Source organism: Gymnogyps californianus, chromosome Z (genome assembly GCF_018139145.2).
Source record: "Gymnogyps californianus isolate 813 chromosome Z, ASM1813914v2, whole genome shotgun sequence".
Taxonomy (NCBI): Eukaryota; Metazoa; Chordata; class Aves; order Accipitriformes; family Cathartidae; genus Gymnogyps; species Gymnogyps californianus.
Genome location: NC_059500.1, coordinates 22447778 through 22460220, shown reverse-complemented (window position 1 = coordinate 22460220; position 12443 = coordinate 22447778). Strand labels below are relative to the sequence as shown.

At 40.7% G+C, this 12443-nt stretch overlaps 1 protein-coding gene across 2 annotated transcripts; it reads left to right on the top strand.

Moving 5' to 3' along the window:
• The first annotated feature begins 549 nt into the window (after positions 1-549).
• Positions 550-8920, top strand: SRP19 (signal recognition particle 19). Of its 2 annotated transcripts, XM_050913543.1 has the most exons (5): positions 550-600; positions 2216-2291; positions 3320-3391; positions 4559-4670; positions 5744-8920. In XM_050913543.1, the coding sequence occupies exons 1-5, from the start codon at positions 557-559 to the stop codon at positions 5875-5877; spliced, it is 438 nt and encodes a 145-aa protein (XP_050769500.1). In that variant the 5' UTR covers positions 550-556; the 3' UTR covers positions 5878-8920. The 2 variants fall into 2 exon arrangements, with proteins under 2 accessions (XP_050769500.1, XP_050769501.1); XM_050913544.1 differs by lacking the exon at positions 3320-3391.
• Positions 8921-12443: the final 3523 nt, after the last annotated feature.

Genomic DNA, 12443 nt, shown 5'->3' with positions numbered 1-12443 from the left:
TGGTCATCTGCGATTTACGAGAGGCATCGGCCAGCCTGCCGGCTTGAACTGACTGCGGGCTTGCTCTTCGCGCTTCACCCCTGATGGCCGTTCTCTAAGCTCGCATATGCAGCCCAGTCAGGCGGTACGGCCTATGCCTCCCGACACGCCGTGAAGCTACCGCAGTGATTTCTCAGTACTGGATCTTCCTCGCATAACGTTTCCGGTATTGACCGAAGAGACTCTGCCTTCACAGACCCGCACGCCGCTGAGCTGGTTTCCCAACAAGGCCCGTCCGGGACCCCCGCCCGGCGGCGGCAGCCCGCCCGCCGCCGCCACGACCCCCCGCCCCGCCCCACGCTCCCGCCGCAAAAGCGCACGCACGGCGGAGGCTGCGCGCACCGCCCAGCGGCGCTAACGTTGCGCCTCCTTACAGGGTGATGCACTTTAGAGACAGCACCACCGACCAATGGGATTCCCGGACTTGGAGGGCGGGGGCGGGATTTCCTGGCGAAGGGGAAGAGGGGTGAGGCTGGTGCGGGTCGGCTGCCGTGGCGGCGCAGGTGCTGCGGTTATTATGGCCGCTGCCGCCACCGCCACGTCTCCGGCTGATAAGGAGAGGTAACGTGGGTCGTGCCCTCCGAGGCAGCGGCATGCCCAACTGCTGCCCTCATGCCGGAGGCTGCCGGCACCCTTCCTTGGAGTGGGGCACGGCCGGGGGCGCGTTAGGGCCGCAGCCGGCGGTGAGGGGGCGGGCGGCTGCGTGAGCTCTCGGCGGCGGGCTGGCGGCCCAGGTGGCGAAGGGACATGCCGGGTCGGGGCGGCGGGAGGTGGGTCAGGCCTGCAGCTATAATAACAGTTCCAAGTATGTGCGATAATATTACAGTAACACGTCATATAACGTGACCGCACGCTGAATTTGATGTAGCTGGCTTGCTGAGTTTCTCCTGAACAGCCCTTGTAGCGGTGGCTTGGGGTCGGTTCCCAGAGGCAGCGGTCAGGTTTGCAGTCCGCATGCAGTGCAGCAAGGCGAGGAGGCGGCAGTGTCGCATGCCTCCGTGATTCACGGCCGCGGAGGTTTATGTTGTACCAGGGTCATACAGGAACGTTATTGCAATGCATACGTTGAAGTTGGAGGTTAAAATTTGGCAGTTTCTGCTTTTGGAGTGCTTGAAGCTGTACTATCCTGTCATCCTTTTAACGTATCGTTTAAAGCTCAGAAAAGGTAAACTGAGCAAGAGATGGTGATGGTCAGTGTAGTATGTTCATGGTTGTGAACGTTGGTAACAAGACTGAAAATTTCATGTGCCACTTACACAGAAGTACTAGTGGGCTTGTAAAGAGGACTCCAGCTAACAGGGGAAAATACCGGTGAAAACGTGTTTAGGAGAAGAAGAGTAATAACAGTTGACATGACTGAGGCTAGTTTTAGAGGCAGTAAGAAATGTTTCCTGGGAGGCAGTAAGTATCAGTGATCCTTGTCAGTCTCCCAACTAACTGAACATTAGTCTGCTCCAGTTGCTCACTTTCTGCTTCCCTGTTTTCTTATGCTGTCATAGCTCCCCATTCTTCAGCCTCTCCTTGTAGGCCTCAGCTAGTTGTATTTTTGTTGTCTAAGAAGGGTAGAGGTTCTGTCGCTCTTGTCCCCTGTATGTGCTTGTGTAAATCTACTGAAAAATCTTAAGCAAGTTTCTAAGCATAGTTTTTCAGAGGCTTCATAACTTGCCCAAATCTGGGTTGTTCTGTGTGTGAGTAGGGGGAAAAAAAAAGCAAATCCATAGTGAAAAAAAACCTGCTTCTTGCTTCTATCAAAAACTTAGTCAGCAATTAGTGTACTACAACCTTTTCAGGAAACCTTCTTTAATTCTTTTCAGGGAAATGTGTATGTTTCCTTCTAGGTTTCAGGGATTTACAAAATGGATCAAAACATTCTCTGTCAGCCTTCTTTTTTTCCTCAAGATAGATAGCGCCATCCTTTGTACACATTGTGCCCCAAAAAGTGGTGTCATGCAAGGAGCGTTTCAGTCAAACGGTCATACAGTGTCCTGGATAACTCAAAATGGGGTTTTGCAACATCTTACTAATTGGTCTAGGGAAAATAAATGGTTATTCTAAGCTGCTGTGGGAACTTTTGTGTTGTAGGCATGAGATTTATTTTTTGTTGTACTAGGAAAATACTGCATAACCAATTAAGGAGTTGATATTACTTGTCAAACTCACTGTTTTCTCTTTTTAGATTTATCTGCATTTATCCAGCATATTTGAATAACAAGAAGACAATAGCAGAAGGAAGAAGGATACCTATAGACAAAGTAATTTTGTGGGTGGCAGGGAAATATGATGTTTTGTTTTGCTATGCAGTAGTGTGTAGAGAGTTGGAAAATAAATCTCAAAGCTGTTGATCTTTCCTATCCCCCATGGCAAGTAGCTCAATAACTGGAAATTACAGTGTGTTTGAAGATAACCTAGTGTCAGCATGTGAATTTGGTAGAAGACTTTGGGTTTAAGTGTCTACTTTCATGCAAGCGGCAGGAGAAGTAATGAGACACTTAACATACTCAACCTCCTACATAAGTAGTTTGCCAAACTTGAAAGTGATGCAGAAAAGAATAGCTAGCTAATGATTGTTTTTTGGTGACTGACTATATGCTTGTATGCCTGTATTCTGTGCCCTATTCCCTTTGTTGCTGTCAAAGATAGAACTTACAATGCATGTGGCACATAGACTTGGTAGTTGTTGTTGCTTTTAATCTGTCCAGAAATAGTTTTTGATCCTCTCACTCCTTTATAATATTTTTAACAAGCAGTGCTGGGAATATAAAGGGCTTTTTTTACTGCTTAGGGTTGGGGTTTTTTTCTGATAGTAAAATCTTTCTTGAGCATGCAAGTTGCCAATCAAAGATCTGTCTGTGGGAGGAATCTGCTGCCCTGTGCCTAGAAAGTTTCTATTCTTTTCTCTTTCAGTCCTTGCTATAAGTTTGCTGTTGCCGATTCATGGCTTTTGGTTTTTTAGTAAATATAATACATGTTATTTCATTTCAATTACTTTTCCTAAGCAATTCTTTTACTAGTTTCCCTGTCCTAATTAATTGTCTCATCTGTTTCCTGTTTTACTGATGTCTTGTCTCTCTCTCTTTTTTTTTTTTTTTTTTTAATGTTTTCTAGACTGTAGGAGCGCTCACAGATGACTTGTACGGTAGATTTGTCGTTATTTGAAATACATTCTCTTTCCTCATCTGCTTTTTCTAGTTATAGAGTATAGGGTGGGAAACTGCTGACAATTGCTGTATAGGTAGTTCATCATTCAAAAATAATTAACTGTAACACATTGTTTTAACAGGCTGTTGAAAATCCCACATCTACGGAAATCCAGGATGTATGTGCAGCAGTTGGATTCAATGTGCTATTAGAGGTAATTTAAAAAAAAAAACAAACACAAAAAACCCCCACAAACTTCGTATGTGTCTCTGTTCTTTCATTATATCTTTTGTTACAGACAGGATAAATTACAATTGGGAAGTTTTTCTTACCAGCCAAGATATTTGGTTGCTTTGAGTAATAACTGATGATAATGGTAAAGTAAATGTTGGAAAACTGCACGCCAGGCTGGAATAACCCAGATCTCTGAGACAATGCCACTTTTAAGCTTATAAAAAGATTACTTTTATTTAACTATCCTTCTGAGAAGACTGTCCTAGATGCTTAAAAATGTGTCAGAATAAAAGGTAATTTTGCAAGCTGCAACTCTGCAAATTAAGCTTTTAAAAAGGCTTATTTTTAATGAAAGGTGATTACCTTTTGGAACAAGGGTCCTGTAGGATCAGGATTCTGATGCTTGAAATCTTCAGTCCTTTGGAGTTATGTTTAGCTAGAGAATGTTAATTATTTTCTGCAATACCTGCTTGCTCTTTAAATAATTTGTTTACTTTTTTCTTAGGGAATGAGTCTGGGTTTCTAGAGAGGTAGCTTTTCACAATTCTTTTTCTGAAGTAACTATTAATTTAAAATAATGTTGAATTTTCTAAGAAGAATTTAGGTCCTCACCTAAGAGTGTGACTGGTATCCAAAAACCAATACAAAATCACTTTGCTTTTCAGAAGTCGAATGTATTCCTGTTAGTGCACACAAGCCTGTGAAATAGCCAGTACCAGTAAGAAACCTGTAACTTTTTAATAAAAATGAAGGCTATGAGTATCCAAAAGCAGTGGGGCTCAGACTGTGACCTATAACTTAACTGTCTCTGGGTGTCCAGAAGGGTTTGTGGCTGTGGAGATGAAACAAAAACCTGTGTCACTGCGGTCCAGACTGGTGGGGAAGTAGAACAGTCCCTGTAGCAGGTTACTTGCTAAATTGTTCGGTACTGGTAGCTGGTTGCAGCAGTGCTTCTGGAAAAAGTTATGCTATAGCTTTGGATACTACTGCAATGGCTAAATGGTGGATGACACTGTTGGAGAGCTACGGTTATGGTTTACATCTGTTCTGAATTCCAGGCTGCTATGACTTGGATCAATTGCCTGCCAAATTTTGCAGAAAATTATTCCAGTACTTACTATAATAAGTTTCTCCTTTTGTATGACAGAAAAATAAGATGTATCCTAGGGAGTGGAACAGAGACATGCAGTACAGAGGTAGAGTACGAATCCAGCTCAAACAAGATGATGGCAACCCATGTTTACCTCAGTTTCCAACACGTGAGTAGGGTACCTGGGTTAGGCACTTTATCTGTTAATAAAACAGAAAGACACTGTTTATTTTGTTATGTTACCAGCTTGTTTAGTTAGTTTTACTGTTACAAATTTTACAGGTTTACATTAAATCTCTTTGCCTATGTAAGTCAACCAAATCAAGTTGGTGTGAGCATTGAGTGGCATTTGTAAAATGCTGTTGTCTTTGATCATGCTGTTTCTTCAGCGGTTGCATTGGAGGGGATTGTGGGGAGTGTTGTGTGATTGCTATGTTGAACAAAGCAGCTATTCAGTTTTGGCTTACTGTTTTGTTGACAGTTAAAACAGAGGATTTGGTATTAAAATGGCTAAATTCCACCTTTTTCTGAGGTTACATACATCAGCTAGGCATCAGTACAGATGCCAAATTGATAAAATACAGTACTGAGTTCAGCTGAGCTTTTTGCTGGCCATTTTCATAAATTAACAATGGAGCAGCTCCCTTGAACTAGTTAACAGGAATAGTTCATCTTGAATGACAAGTAATTTAGTCTTTTGTATTTTTCCTGGAAATTAATCAGTGTGTAAAAGGGAAGCAAATGTATATCTAAAGAAGTATGTATCTTCAGGAAAGAGCAAGACTACTATTGAATCTAGAGTAGCGTAAGAGTGCTGTTGGTCAGAAGGAGACAACTTAAAACCATATTCCTGCTGGAAGACAGCAGTGCCTTTCTAAAAATGCTTGTAGCTTTTGCCTGGTCATTCTGTCCCAGGTATTTTAGGCCATTAAGAGGTGAAGGGACAGAGTAACAGGAAGGGTGTAGATACTTTGGAGATGGCAGGGTTATGTGCCTGTTCCAGTCTACTGTGACATTTATCAGTCCTGCACTTGTTTAAAATTTAAAAAAAAAAAAAAAAGGAAGGTTGAGGTTGAGAAGAGTTTTTCACAAACTTCTAGCTACACAGGGGAAGGAAGCAGAACTCCTAGGCTTTATATCTAGTTTAACAAATCTAAAGTGGGGTTGAAGTTTCTAAGTTTGAAAATTATGCAAATGCTCTTAACGTAGTAGGCATGCATTGATCTCTCCCTGTATTTTTAGGTAAATCAGTGATGCTGTATGCTGCAGAAACCATTCCCAAACTGAAAACAAGAACCCAGAAGATGGGAGGTAGCGATCAAAGTCTTCAGCAAGGAGAGGGAGGCAAGAAAGGTAAAGGGAAGAAAAAGAAATGAGCTGACATCTGGAATAATTGTTACATCACATTGTACTTAAGACAAATCTGGGTGGACACATTACTTGCTGCAACTTTGAAGTGAAAGATACAAGCAAGAAATAAACAGGTGAAGCTGAATAGAACTGCTGCTTTTCTCAGAACTGGAACGCATGTAGCTGCCTCGCATCTGTGTAACAATAAATCTGTCTTCACACACAACCTGCAAGTCTAAAGCTAGCATCCACTTTTAATAGTGGAAGAACATAAGGAAATGGGGTGGGTGGGAGAATTATTCTTTCCAGAAGAAATATGCAGCTTTTGATAAATAAATAAATAAATATTCTTATGCAGACTAGATATCTCAAAACTGGTTGCCTTAGTAAACCATTTATCTATGCTAGCGAAGTGATTGTTGTAATTCTGGAGGGTCTTTGTCACTAACAGAAAAACGTAAATCAATGAAGTTATAGCTCTGTAAACTTCCCTTGCTAATAATCTTTCACAACTGTCAAGTGTACTAATAAATGACATGTTAATTTTAAAAAATGTAATTTTATAGAATACTTTTTCCAAAAGTCTTGATTTTTCCTCCACAGCCTGTTGTAAAGAAGTCAGTGACATATATTGTAAGGATAATATTGTGAGGTTTTAAGATAACTTGAAAAAAAAATAGCTCCCTTTTGGGTCTTGTATAATATGAGGTACTATATTATCCTGTTTTGGGTGGTTGTTTGAGAGGTTAGGAAATGTAGCTTTATTTTGTACCTGTCAAATACTATTTCAGATGTCTGAGGCTTGCAATACTGGGTAACTTAAAATATTTATTTTTTGTTATGTAGTCCACAGGCAGGGACAGAAAGTTACTTGGAGAAGATGAGTTGGTCAGAACAGCTGTCCAGTAGCAAGGCTCCTTTAAATTAATTAAGAAATGTACTGTGCGTGTTAAATGGGGGATAGTTTAGTATAAGGAGACTGAAAAAGAAGCAGCAGTACCTGTTTTGAGTTTAAAAAAAAAAATCCTGCATGAGTTTTCTAATCCTTACTATAAGAAAACAAAGTCAGTTGAATGCTTTCACAGATGACTACTGAAAGCGAGTTATCAGATTATTTTTGATAAATTTTTCATGTGGCAATATCCTCTTTTAGGATTTGTCTTGTTTGTCTGTCAGGTGTGCTATTCTGTGGCATCACCTTTTCCCCATTTTAAAGATAAACAGCATTCAAAATGTATCTAGACATTTCATGACTATCCTAAAGAGACGAAACTCAGTAAAGTTCTTGATGGTATCCCTGCTCAAGCTACTTGTGCTTGTAGTTTGAGTTTTCTTATGTTCTCATATTTCTTGTTCCACTCAGCTGCATCTTGTTCCAGTAGGTGGTGAGTTACCAGTGCCCCTTGAAGTCGATGCCGATAGGTACCGATAGTGCAACTGCGTAGAGCCCCCGACTTGTGAATAGTTCAAAGTCAATTGTATTTCCTGTCTGTAATACTTTGTAAGTGTGGTTCTTGTGTTGCATTGTTTAACAGAGGAGGAGGAGGATGCGTTCTCATTCTCACTGCAGTTATACCAAATCCAAAAGCTGCCATGACAAAGTTCCTCAGGCCAAGCCCTGTACCAGTGTGAGAGTAGCAGTATGTAGGCTCTTTAAAATAGAATGGCTTAGGAGAAGAAATCCTGTGTTCCAAGGCTGTAATTGACCATGGTCGTGTACAAATGTCTGCAGGTTTTTTTCTGCTGATGTGACAGTTTACACAAGCTACCTTTGGAGTGTCTGGCCTTGAAAACACACCTAAGTTTTGAGAAGTTAGGTAAATGGTATCTCTGTGAGTTGATGGAATGCCATGGGGTAGGAACAGTGGGAACAGGTGCTATCTGAAAAGGTTTTTTTTTTGTTAAAGAAAACAACTGGGCATGGTCAGAGGTTGTTAGTTTTGTCCACTCTATAGAGTTAGGGAAGTGCTGCAGGTTAGTTGTAACATGGGGAAAAATACCAGGTGAGGTATGCAAGCAAGAGTGGAAGATACACTTGTGATATAAAAGTCCATAACTGCCCCTGGATTGTGGGGCTCAAGTTATTCCTGGCTTTTCCTGAGTGCTGAGTAACTTTCTGAAACTTTTATTTAAAGTGAGAGCTCTGTGAAAATTCATTGGTACAAGATAACTCAGCTCCACGATGTTAAGTGGAGGGGAATGACTCCAGCCAAGTCATCAGCATGTTATGCCGAAGTATTGTAAGTCAGAGCTTTAGACTACGGACAGCTGAAAAATGTGGAGGTTAAGTCTCATGGGATATCTGTTTACAGTAGCCAGAAATTAAGTATCTTAAGAACTTGTCTGTGCTATGGTATGTATGTTGAGAAAGAATCTTAGTGGCATCGCATACCAAAATTTCCCAATCAAAGAACCCAAAATAGTAAAGCTATTCTAAAGTGTAAGGATCTTACAAAGAAGACTGAGAAATATTTCTGAAAAGAGTAATATTGAGCTCAAATATACAAAACTGTGATTTAATCAACAAAAAGCTCTATGCGTATTTTGGGTAAAGCTGACTTTTTTTTTTTTACGCAAATTGTGCACTGCTAGGAAATCAGATGATTACTACCATTAGGGAGTTGAAGTCTGATTACCCCAACCCCTGCCTGCTTATCCCTCCATCTCTAAATGAGTTCATCGTTTTGTTTTTTTTTTTTTTAATTTTTGTCTGGCTTTAGAATAAATACACTATGTGAGCAATATTTATTCTAAATGAGGCATCACAAAGTTAAACATAACTCCCCCTTTCCTGCCACGGTTAAGCTTATGAACCAGGTTTTCATTTCTGTATTTCCTGTTTTTTAATAAACTGGGTTCCTTTAGAGGATTAAAAACAAGCAGGTCAAGATAGTAAGTCAGGTTCTTCTGCAGGTCTTTTCCCCCTTCAGCACCCCTACCCTCTCCCCTTCCTGGGGAACAGGGAAGATGGTTAGAGGCCATTGTGGGACTGGGAGTGGTGACAAGGCTGCTGTAAAAATACAGAAATACTGCAACTGTTGGTCTCAATGCTATCAATAAAAAATCTTTTTTTGAGGGAAAAATTGGGTGATAATGGATGTCTTTTTGTTTTGCCTGTCTGGCTTTTACAGTTCTCTGTGAGAATTTGGTTAAGCAGTGTAGTTACTAAAAAGACACTGTGGTCTGTGATTTCCTGTAGGTGGCAATATTAACAAAGACGTGCATCGCTGAGTGGGAATTTACTCTGCATCTAAGACTTGAGGAATATGGATATTGAGCTAGTGTACCTCCAGAAGGTACTAGTCTAGCTATTTAAAAGTATATACTTGTTATTTTCCTATACTGTTTTTTGGGTACCTAGACAAAGATTAAACATTTGAAGTGGATATGAGCTCAGAATCCTTATAACAATCCTTTGTGTCAGCAAAGGAACAGCAATTTTTGTGTCAGCAACAGGGACATTGACATTGGGCATTAAGGAGATCTGAAGACACAGGCAATGAACAAAGGAATGACTAAAAATGAAAATTCAGCACTGTTGTGAGATGTTTTATTCTTTCAGATATATGGAAGAGGGCATGTAGCTGCTGTAGCAGAAGCACAACCATCATTCAGTTCTTAATGTAAAGAAAGTGAGTTTCAAAAGGTTGTTTTGAAATGTGTTTTAACTTGGGAAGTGACAATAATACATGATCATATGTAGTTCTCTGCCTTCAGCCATGAAGTAAATTCCCCAAAGACCAGCTCTGCGGAAAATAGCTGTTCTTAAAAAACTTGCCTGTGTGTATATCCTGTTCCTTGTGTGCACTTAAAGGACCACTTCATGGCTGATCAAAAGTTAAAGCATGTTATTGCTTCTTAAACACTGACAGGCTTGGGGCATTGACCACCTCTCTAGGAAGCCTGTTCCAGTGTTTGACCACTCTCTCGGTAAAGAAAGGTTTCCTAACGTGCAGTCTAAACCTCCCCTGGTGCTGCTCTGAACCATTCCCAAGCGTCCTGCCACTGGATACCAGTTATTTAGCTTTTTTTGTTACAGACTGGCCTTTATGGGGTTACTTTACCTCTTATGATAAAATAACCTTGCTTTTCAAAGAGGTTTTTTCCCCCGAAGAAAAAAGTTAATACAAATACTCTCTTCATCTATTGCTTTGTAACTTTTGAGCCTGTCGAGTCATTTGGTTGACATGATAAAAAGAGTAGAGGTCTCAAAGACAGTTAAGTTCCCATAAGTCATGAAGCTGAGTGGTCAAATTAAGAGAGACGACTATGTTAATGCTTCATCCAGTGAAGAAACTTTCTGTGTCCCAGATGAGACATAGGAAAGGCAAGGAGAATGAGTGTTTATCCTTTCTGGTTGGCAGTTTGCTCTGACGAAACTGCATTTAATATGCTGGGCATTCAGTCAGCACACATGCAGCTGCACATTAGGTACAGATTAGATCTGGTAAAATAGCTACCAAATGAGCTGCCTTTTGCTGAAGGCCCTGAAGAGGTGGGAGAATTGAATATACTGTAGCGGCTGGTGTAAGGGAGATGGGAGGAAACTGGCAGTCATTGGTAGTATGGGACCTGGGAGAGAGCAGGGGACGCTCCAGGTAGGAACTGAGTAGCCTGCACTGTGGTGCAATTTCTTATGAAACAGTATGTGTGTCTTTTTTTTTCTTTATCAAAGTTTGGAGGGTTTTTTGCGTGTGGGTTTTTTGGTTTGGTGTCCTGTCCTGTCCTGTCGTCATCCTGCTACCCCTCCCCGTCCCCCCCTCCCCCCCAAGAGCAGAACTTAGACATGTCTAAGTGAAGGCTTTAAGAATTCTCCTCCTGCAAGGATGCGATAATACAAAATGGTAGGTATATAAAGTGTTAACTGTTTTGTGGCATTGCATAGCCTCAGCAAAGGTGTCAACTACACAGCCTTCCAAAAGATGCTAAATTTGAAGAAGTGCATCTTCAATTATTTTTACTTGAGTAGTTCATGAGTTCATGTGGTCATCTGAGGATTTTTTGCTCCAGAGTATTTTAATGTTTTATGTACCAGTAGGAAATCTATTCTTCAGAAAGTTATGTCAACGTGGTTGTACAACCGAGGACTCTGTTATTCCTCAAGTACTGTTTCATTCCATCACACTGTATGGCACAGTTCTCTGGAAAGACAAGACTGATGCTCACTATATTTGCATGGTTGCCAGACATGCAGTTTACAGAAAATACTGACAGTGTCTCATGACCTACAAGAATTTGTGATTTCGTTTTTTAAAACTCTGTTCTTCCTCTTTTGCACAAGGAAGTTATTGTTGGTTGAGTTTGAAAGGGGGGTGGGAAGTGACTAAGGAATTAGTCGTAATATTTTTGTGTTGATTCTCAGACTACTTAAACAGAGTGGACAAGACTGGAATGCAAACTCAAGACACTTTCTTGAATTTGTCAAATTAATTTAAAAAAAGTTGTGAGGGTTTGACCTGACAAATATTAGTCACGTCTTCCACTGCTTACAAGAATTTCTGTTCTTTGTTAACTATCTTGCTTTGGTTTGAAGAATTTGGTTTCATTTTAGTATGACTAGCAGTGATGTTATCATTGTGGGTTTTTTAAAATGTTTTTCTGAACTTTTTTTTCCTTTTTGCTGAGTTTGGAAATGTGTAGGATAAAGCAGAAGACACGTCCTACCTACAGCGGTAGCAGAAAGAGCTGCAAGTGTAACCCCCCCTCACCTGCCAATAACCGTGCAGTATTATTTGTTTAGGTCATTTATGGAACACTAGAAAATCAGTGGGCGAGGAAAAACTTTGAAATCCCTGTAGTTTACCATTTTTCCTCTCTATGCTTCTAAAGAACACTAAACCTTGATGATTCCTTAGGTAAGCAAGGCTACAAAGTCTGGAAAGCTGCGCTGTGTAGGCAGCTGCTCGTGGTGCTCACTGTTCAGAACAGATCTGTATTCCAAACTCTCCTGTTAAGGCCTGATGCTCTAACAGCTCAGCTGCACCCCGAGACCCAATCATGAAGCAGAAGTAATCCCTTCAGGCTTTTAGAGAGGTTTCTACTAGTTCCACAGTAATGAAGTTCGGGCAAAAAAGTGAATATGCTGTAAAGACCTTCTGCCTTCTTAAGGTAATTGGGTTTTCAGTGTTGAGGTATAAGGTCCTTAAAAAATACTGAGGCATCGTACTGGTCCTGTAAGAATCTCTTTATTTGCATCCATTTTTATTTAGCACATTACAACTTCAGCACAAACATGGAGTAGATGTGTGTACCAACATTCGCACATAAATGTTGTGAAGACTTTGAGAAGAGCACTGATCTGTGGGGCCAGCCCAGTGGAGTTACTTGCAGGAAAGGATAACTTGCTGCAGAAATTTAGTCGTTTCAACTTGCATCAAGGCAAACAAGATGAAGGTCTGTTAGCAACAGATGGTAGTTCTACTTCAAGTACAAATCTGACAAAGGAGCACTGAATTTAGCTGCTGGTCAAGAAATATCAAGTTGTAAAGACAAGAAGTTGATTTAACGCCTAACTGTTAAGTTCTAAGAGAGATGTAAGGAAATGTTTTAACACTTTCCTAGAAATGTTTTATCCCCATTAATAACAGTGGAA

Coding starts and splice junctions, on each gene's coding strand:
- SRP19 (XM_050913543.1), top strand. CDS start 557: ATGGCCGCTGCCGCCACCGCCACGTCTCCGGCTGATAAGGAGAG. Junction 601..2,215: donor TCTCCGGCTGATAAGGAGAG/GTAACGTGGGTC, acceptor TTCTCTTTTTAG/ATTTATCTGCATTTATCCAG. Junction 4,671..5,743: donor TTTACCTCAGTTTCCAACAC/GTGAGTAGGGTA, acceptor CTGTATTTTTAG/GTAAATCAGTGATGCTGTAT.